Below are 8,463 nucleotides of genomic sequence, written 5' to 3' on the forward strand. Positions count from 1 at the left end.
TGTATCATAGGCTCTACAAATAGTTGCTTGAAATATTACATTTAAGTTTACTCTGTTGCCTAAAGTGACTGCAACCACAACAGGTAGGTTACAGACAGCTTATGTCACCTAGTGGGGCATATTTTATTGTATATTTATCTGAATTAAAACCTATATTTCTGGATCCAACTAGTCCAACCACTAAATTATTGCTTTTCTAAGTCACTATTCATGTTATGAACACCAGAGGTCAAAACTAATACATTGTAGTCCGCAACATGTAAGGTTTTTAAAAAGGTTTTCATTTTAATAAATATATAAATACTGCAAAAATAAGACTTGTTGGAACAAACAGAGCATTACAGACAATAAAATTCAACAGCAAAATAAAAATATTTCTTACCCATTCAATAATTTTCCCTTCATATCAATATCAGGCATTAACAACCATACCCATTGCTCACAAATAAAAAAAAACATATCCCATCAGCGCAAATAATAGATATATAAACTTTCACTTATCAAAATATATGCATTTTGCCAATTTGGTAATATACAGATTAAGGATCATTTAAGTTACAGTTATTGTCCAGGTCATAGATTTAACTATGGTCAGTTTCAGTAGCAAGTTGATTGACAGGTGTCCCTGTCAATGGAATGAAAGGAATGTTCATGGTTGTTGTATATCAGCACAGATAATCCATTATATTGAACAGATACTCAGGTCAATCTCTTCAAAAATGGAAGGCAGTCGGGAGGAGGCAAGATCAGGTGGGACCATTCTAGCTAGCCAATGGGAGGGCAGATATGCGTGTGAAAAACAGTCACAACTCCGATATAAAGTTGCCGGGATGTCGTCTGACATATTTATATCAATACACTTGTAACAACCTAAGCATCAAGAAACATGTATTAGATAAAATAAGCCACATGTAGAAGATAAGCCATTCATTTGTTAACCAAATTTGACACTCTCATTGACCACCATACAAAAACTCCTCGCTGGAGAAGACAGATTTTGGGCCGTTATTCCTCTCGCTTCTCTTCTTCCTCTCTGGTATATTGGTCTGTTAGTGTTGCTAGGGTTGGTTGACTTGACCCATGAACAATACAGCACCTGGGAGGGGAAAACAAACATATTTTATATTAGAGGACGAACAAGGTAGGAAGTATGTCAAAGTGTCTGAGGGACAAAGAGAATTCCATACAAGATCATACAGTATATGCAGGGACAAAATAGCAGGACTTCCCCTGAACCTACTTGAAAGTGTATGCACTTATATAAAAAGGGCACAGCTAGCTAGACTTGTGGTGATTTGAGACATTGGATAACCAAGGCTAACATGATGTCGTTTTTAACAGAGATGGTGGTGTAGGCACATTAGAGGAAACTCACCTGTGGACTTGTGTTGGATGAGGAAAAGGAAGGGCCTGTCCAGGGTGATCTCCTCTATAGCCATACGAGAGAACATAATGGCAGCTGTAAGGGGCAAAGAGAGGAGACAATACAGTCAAAACACAACTCTGTACAGTAACATCACTTTAACATCAATTAACTACTGTATTATGTATTGCATTATTGTATTATGTACATCTAACTATTGTACTATGTACATCCGTATAACAAGCACTGTCAAAGCACAACTCTGTAGCCTATGCTATCATCAATTCATCATAAATGTATTGTCTTTATGTACATCTGTATAAAAGACAAGTCAAAACACTTCTTTATACTATTGGTTAAATCATCAGGAATAAGTATTGGTCTTGTAATGTACCTGTGGCAGCTGATCCCTTGGTTCCCTTCTCGTTCACCTCAATCTTGACTTTCTGCAGAACCTTGGACACACACAGCCTTTCGTCAGCTGGCAGAGAAATAAAGAGAGGGGGTTTAGATTAGCTGTCTAAAAAGAATGAGAAGCATGCAGTATTCTGTATTTGCTAAACACACAAACTGATCATACCAAGTCTGTCACTTTCCAAAGTCCATACTTTCATACCACAGAATGTATGCCCAATACATTCCTTCATTCTAAAGTGAAATGCTAGTAGTGTGGATATTGCAACAGAGCCAATCCTATTCCCTACATAGTGCCCTACATTTGACCAGAGGCCTGGGCCCTGGTCAAAGGTAGTGCACTATATAAAGAATAGGGTGCCACATCAGACACCAGTTCCTAAGTGATGAATGGTAGGGTACTCACTGGTGATGCGAGTGAAGTCTGCTTTGGCCAGGTTGAACATGTCCCCCAACCCCATGCTGGTCAGTGTAGACTTCAGATCCACCTCAGTGTCCAGGGTAAACTTGGGCAGAGCCAGTTGACGCTTGACGCTCCTCAGCTCCTCTCTCCACTGTTGCAGGCGTCTGGTGGTCAGCTCGCTACTGAGCACGCTCACTGGCCTCTCGGACTCGAAGGGGGTGACCAGCAGCATGCTCAGGGACTCTCCCTCGTACGGAACCTCGATGACATCATAGTCCACTCCGTCGGGGGTCACGAACTCACCTGTAGAGGAGAAGAGAGGAGAGGTTGGATTAGTTTCAGTTTGATTGGTGGAGGTAGTACTTGTAGTCATGTCTGTTTTAAACACTGGCTGCTGGGCTGCGGCGGACTCGTTTGAATCACTTTTGAAGAATGCATTTCTTAAGGACCAAGTCCTAACTAAATGTGTGTAAATAATATCGATGGAAGACACGAAAGTTAGTTACATTTAGTTACATTTACAGATCACATGTTAGGATTCTGCCAAAATGAGGTATTCTAAGTTAACTTCTAAAGTATTTAAAAAGAAGAAAGGATGTACTCATGTCAAGGGGATGTAAAAATGTCTCATGGGAAAATTCTACACTTGAAAAACATCCTGAGGTACCCACCGTAGTTGAAGCGGTGTGTGAGCCTCATCATAGGTACGGGCACAGAGCTGCCATTGGCACAATGGAACAGCCTCTCCTCGGTCATCTTGGGGTCAAAGGGCACCTTCCATAACCCCTGGAAGTGCAGAGCGTTCAGTAGAACCATGCGAGTCTCGTCGGTCAGAGCACCGGACGACAGGAATGAAGGGATGGTACCTGGAACAGAGAGAAGAGAGGAAAGAGAGTGTTAGGGAGGTTTGTTTTGATTATAAATCTGTCTCATCCCACAAAGAATTAGATTTTCTGGAGAAAACAAGCAACTTATATCCTCTCTGTCTGTCACTGGTTGTGTTGTATGCATTGTTGTTGCTATATCTACTACAACTTCATCGATTTTAACAAAGTGCACACTTGTAATATGTGGGGATGTGCATGACATTGAAGGTATGAGCCAATACTACACTATTGTATCTCACCTGCGGTGTGGTCAGAGACCCAGGCATTGATGAATTCCAGGGCCTGGTCTGGCCTGGAGAAGTCCAATTGGTGAGGGGAGGCCTGGAAGGCTTTCCCCAGCCCCCTACTGAAGCTTTTCTCCAGAGCCATCTTCTTCTCTACCATGATGCCAATGGCCAGCTCCACTCCCTCCTCACTGGAGAGGTTCTGCTGTAGCAGACGCTGCTGACGTGACATCCCTCGCTCTGGAGGAGAGGAATCATTGATTTTAATTTATGATTAAAAGTACAAAAAGGCTGGAGAGGAAGAGAAGGAGGAGAAGGGGAATGGAAAGAATGAGAGAATGAATGAGTCACGATTGCATATAGAGATGGTGAGAAAGTGTGGATGTTGCTCGTCGTCGGCTAGGATGGCTCTTTTTGTTTTGATTATGTCAGCCTGGAGTTATGTTATTGTCAAGGCCTCATTGTGTAGACAAAACCAAGTCTACCATCTGTCTCACTTTGCAAAACTCATTCAACTACCCTATGTAGTTGCATGAGATGACACCAAAGGACTGTTTTGCTAGCACAGACTGGAATATGTTCCGGGAGGTGGCGTATACCACCTCAGTCATCGGCTTCATCAATAAGTGCATTGACGACGTCGTCCCCACAGTGACCGTACGTACATACCCCAACCAGAAGCCATGGATTACAGGCAACATCCACATTGAGCTAAAGGCTAGAGCTGACAGTTTCAAGGAGCGGGACACTAATCCGGACGCCTATAAGAAATCCCGCTATGCCCTCAGACAAACCATCAAACAAGCAAAGCATCAATACAGGATTAAGATTGACTCCTACTACACTGGCTCTGACGCTCGTCGCCAACAGATCCACAGATGATGCAATCTCAATCGCACTCCACACCGCCCTTTCTCACCTGGACAAAAGGAACACCTATGTGAGAATGCTGTTAATCGACTACAGCTCAGCATTCAACACCATAGTGCCTACGAAGCTCACCACTAAGCTAAGGACTCTGGGACTAACCACCTCCCTCTGCAACTGGATCCTGGACTTCCTGACAGGCCGCCCCCAGGTGGTAAGAGTAGGCAACAACATGTCTGCCACGCTGATCCTTAACACAGGGGCCCCTCAGGGGTGTGTACTTAGTCCCCTCCTGTATTCCCTGTTCACCCATGACTGTGTGGCCAAAGACGACTCCAACACCATCATTAAGTTTACTGACGACACAACAGTGGTAGGCCTGATCACCAACAACGATAGGGAGGAGGTCAGAGAACTGGCAGTGTGGTGCCAGGACAACAACCTCTCCCTCAATGTGAGCAAGACAAAGGAGCTGATCGTGGACTACAGGAAAAGGCGGGCCGAACAGGCCCCCATTAACATTGATGGGGCTGTTGTGGAGCGGGTCGAGAGTTTCAAGTTCCTTGGTGTCCACATCACCAACGAACTATCATGGTCCAAACATACCAAGAAAGTCGTGAAGAGGGCACGACAAAACCTTTTCCCCCTCAGGAGACTGAAAAGATTTAGCATGATCCTCCAGATCCTCAAAAGGTTCTACAGCTGCACCATCGAGAGCATCCTGACCGGTTGCATCACCGCCTGGTATGGCAACTGCTCGGCATCTGACCGTAAGGCGCTACAGAGGGTAGTGCGAATGTCCCAGTACATCACTGCGGCCAAGCTTCTTGCCATCCAGGACCTATATAACAGGTGGTGTCAGAGGAAAGCCCATAAAATTGTCAGAGACTCCAGTCACCCAGGTGATAGACTGTTTTCTCTGACACCACACGGCAAGCGGTACCAGAGTGCCAAGTTTAGGACCAAAAGGCTCCTCAACAGCTTCTACCCCCAAGCCATTAGACTGCTGAACAATTCATAAAATTTGCCACTGGACAATTTACATTGACACCCCCCCTCCCCCTCTTGTACACTGCTGCTACTCGCTGTTTGTTTGTTACCCATGCATAGTCACTTCTTCCCCACCTACATGTACAGATGACCTCAACTAGCCTGTACCCCTGCACACTCATTCGGTACCAGTGCACCCTGTATATATCCTCGTTATTGTTATTCTTATTGTGTTACATTTTATTATTACATTTTATATAGCATACTTGGTAAATATTTTCTTCTTCTTGAACTGCACTTTTGGTTAAGGGCTTGTAAGTAAGCATTTCCACAGTAAAGTCTACACTTGTTGTTTTTGTCACGTGGCAAATTAAGTTTGATTTGATGTCATTATACATCACAGCTGTGGTAAGATGCTACAAAACAGTCCACCCTTACCTTGTAGAGAGAAGCCCAATTTGGCGTTGAGTGTCTTCCGGGTGTTGCCCCCAGCACCCAGCTGAGCCATGCCCAGGATGGTGGCCACGCCGTAGGGTGAGAAGGCCAAGTTAGAGCCCCTGGAGGTCTGGGCCACATGAGAGAAGACCCGCATCCCAAAGTCTGTCTGTTTCTCCTGGAGGTTAGAGAGGGCCGCTCCAGAGAGGCTGAGGAGGAACCACACGTACAGGCACAGCATCCTGGGGAGAGGAAGGAGGGATGAGTGGAATGGTAGACAGCTCTAACAACATTATCTAACGGCAAAGCATCCTGGGCAAAGGAGGAGGAGAGAGGGTTAAAGGAATCTAACAACATTGTATACAGGTAACGCATTCTACGGAGATGGGGAAGATTGAACAAGAACAAATAAAGAATCCAAGGAGAGAGGGAAGCGAGGAGAGAGAGATTTGTGAAATTACAGAGATTCAACAATATTGCATATAGGAAAATCGGGAGAGGACAGGGGAGAAAGATGAGTCAAATGATAGAAGGATCAAAGAAAGACTGAACAAGAAGATGAAAGATGAAAAGATCTGTCAGATGCATTGCTGCGGTACATACAAGAGTGTTACCTGAGGGGTTACTTAAAACCATAGTTGTTAAAATCGTATGTTCTCTACAAATACACAGGTCCGTTTCGGTCTCAGTTGCATAAATTATTTGGCACAGTTTCTGCTTACTAGCCAATCGAATTTAGAACCATTTTAAAAAGCATTCCACAGTGTGTTTATAAATCTGTTTCTTGTTGGGCAACCTTCAAAGATATTTTCTATTCCACCGGACCAGTATAGACATCACAGACAGAGGTATGTACCACACTTCTGGATGGAGGATAGTAAATCAAAATAGTTTATATGGTCATATTCACCAGGCAGCAAATGGAAGAAAACTGACTCAAACAGGGAGGTTCTATGCAGCAAATTGACCAATAAGAAACATCTTTGTTTTCTGTAGCAAAACATTTAGCTATGGTGTCTACTAATGAATACGACCCTGGTTCTCAATGGAAAACAAACCATGGCACAGTGACCCTGGCATTGGTTTACTGTGGTACAGACATGGGTGAGACAAAACAAGAGACAAGACCCAGGTGCCAACCTTGGACATGTTGGCGTGACACACACACACACACACACAGAGAGAGAGAGAGACAGAAAGAGATAGAGTGTGTGGGAGAGAAATAAAAACAGAATTGAACAAGTGTTTATTGGGGTGCAACTTTGCATGCTATTGTCATTTGTTGTTGTCCTATATTTGTTTTCATATATGTAAAAAAAAATATGCATCTTAATTTTTTAATCAGACTGTTTAATTGTATACTTGGACCATAATGCTTCATAATAAAACATATTTGAAACAGAATGGTTCATTTTGCCCTCAAGGCTTTTAGTGCAGCGGTGGTCATTTGAGTTCATACATCTTTAAACACACAGTTCTGTTGTAGAATTTGAAGATATACAGTGTTTTTTCCCCCAGAAGTTCAGGGTTCAAATATTGACTCATACAACATGTTGTCTGTATGTTACAACCTCTGAGTTTGTTTAGTGACGCACACAGACAATATACTGTATGTATCCATTTGGTGATTTGTTTCATAATAATAACAACAAATGGAAAACACGACTAAGTTTGCCTTATGAGCATATTTCCAAGAACTTTAACATTTGCTCTAAAGAATATAATCATAAACGCACTCTTACCTTGAAGTTGAAGTGTTGAAAGATGTAGACGAACTTGATGAAGATTAGCTTGATGTAGCTCTTGAGTTGCTTGAGAGTTGCTGGAATATTAATAGCTCAGTCTCTCAGTGTTTTCCCTGTGAGTTATTAGAGAAGCATCATTTGAGTGTGAGTGTGTGTGTAAGAGTTCTACTGCTTTATATAGCGTAGACTAGCGGCATGGCTCCCTAGGCCCCTCCCTCTTCCCTCTAGGCCCCATTCCAGTAGACATGTGCAGAGAGGAAGTTACTTGTGACTATGAGGTCGACATCCCTTACTGCCTAGACAGGCTTCTACTCCCTAGCGAGGCTGTTACACACACACACACACACACACACACACACACACATACACACACACACACACGCACACTTTCGCTCTCTTTCTCACTCTGGCACACACACTACTCACTTATGTCCTCTTCATCACTCTCACACAGAGACTCAGGCACATTTTTCTCTTTGTTTCTTTTTGCACTTGGGGAGAGAGAGTGAGAGAGAGGAGGGGGGGGGGGGTAGGTTCAGTCATGCTGTTTACTCAGGGGAGTTTGGAGCTCCCATTGTCTGGCAAAGGTCAGGTGGTTCCAATTCTACCTGTCTCTGTGTCTACTCGTCCATCCCCGCTCTTCCCATGTAGTCCTCTCTCTCTTCCTCTTTCTCTCCCTTCCTCTCCCTCTCTCTCCTGTCAGAGAGGGGTGACACATAAACACAGATCTGACACATCAGAATTCCAAATTTGGTTCTGTAGCTGCCAGCATTCACAAAATGTTCACACACACACACCATTGCCCCATCGCACCTGCTGTCTATAGTCCTTGTGCTTACATTATTCACCTTCAGAGGTGAATGTATCAAACCAGTTGCCGTGATAAAAGTGTTTTGTTGCTGTGCACTCTCCTCAAACAATAGCATGGTATTATTTCACTGTAATAGTTACTGTAAATTGGACAGTGCAGTTAGATTAACACAAATTTAAGCTTTCTGCCCATATGAGACATGTCTATGTCCTGGAAAGTTTGCTGTTACTTAAAGCTGTCATGCTAATCACATCGGTGCACGTTAGCTCAGCCGTCCCGGTATAGGGACACCCATCCTATAGATTAAGGTGTGTGCATGCATGT

At 43.5% G+C, this 8,463-nt stretch overlaps 1 protein-coding gene across 1 annotated transcript; it reads right to left on the reverse strand.

The window, feature by feature from the left end:
• Positions 1–260: 260 nt before the first annotated feature.
• Positions 261–7,822, reverse strand: LOC110500366 (serpin peptidase inhibitor, clade E (nexin, plasminogen activator inhibitor type 1), member 1). Its single transcript, XM_021577697.3, has 8 exons — positions 7,326–7,822; positions 5,587–5,825; positions 3,307–3,531; positions 2,852–3,046; positions 2,184–2,483; positions 1,758–1,844; positions 1,376–1,459; positions 261–1,096 (listed from the first exon to the last, which is right to left on the reverse strand). Exons 2-8 carry the CDS (start codon positions 5,822–5,824, stop codon positions 1,059–1,061), a joined length of 1,167 nt encoding a protein of 388 aa, XP_021433372.1. The 5' UTR covers position 5,825; positions 7,326–7,822; the 3' UTR covers positions 261–1,058.
• Positions 7,823–8,463: the final 641 nt, after the last annotated feature.

This window comes from Oncorhynchus mykiss, chromosome 21 (genome assembly GCF_057628025.1).
Source record: "Oncorhynchus mykiss isolate SJ-2025 chromosome 21, ASM5762802v1, whole genome shotgun sequence".
NCBI classification, from domain to species: domain Eukaryota; kingdom Metazoa; phylum Chordata; class Actinopteri; order Salmoniformes; family Salmonidae; genus Oncorhynchus; species Oncorhynchus mykiss.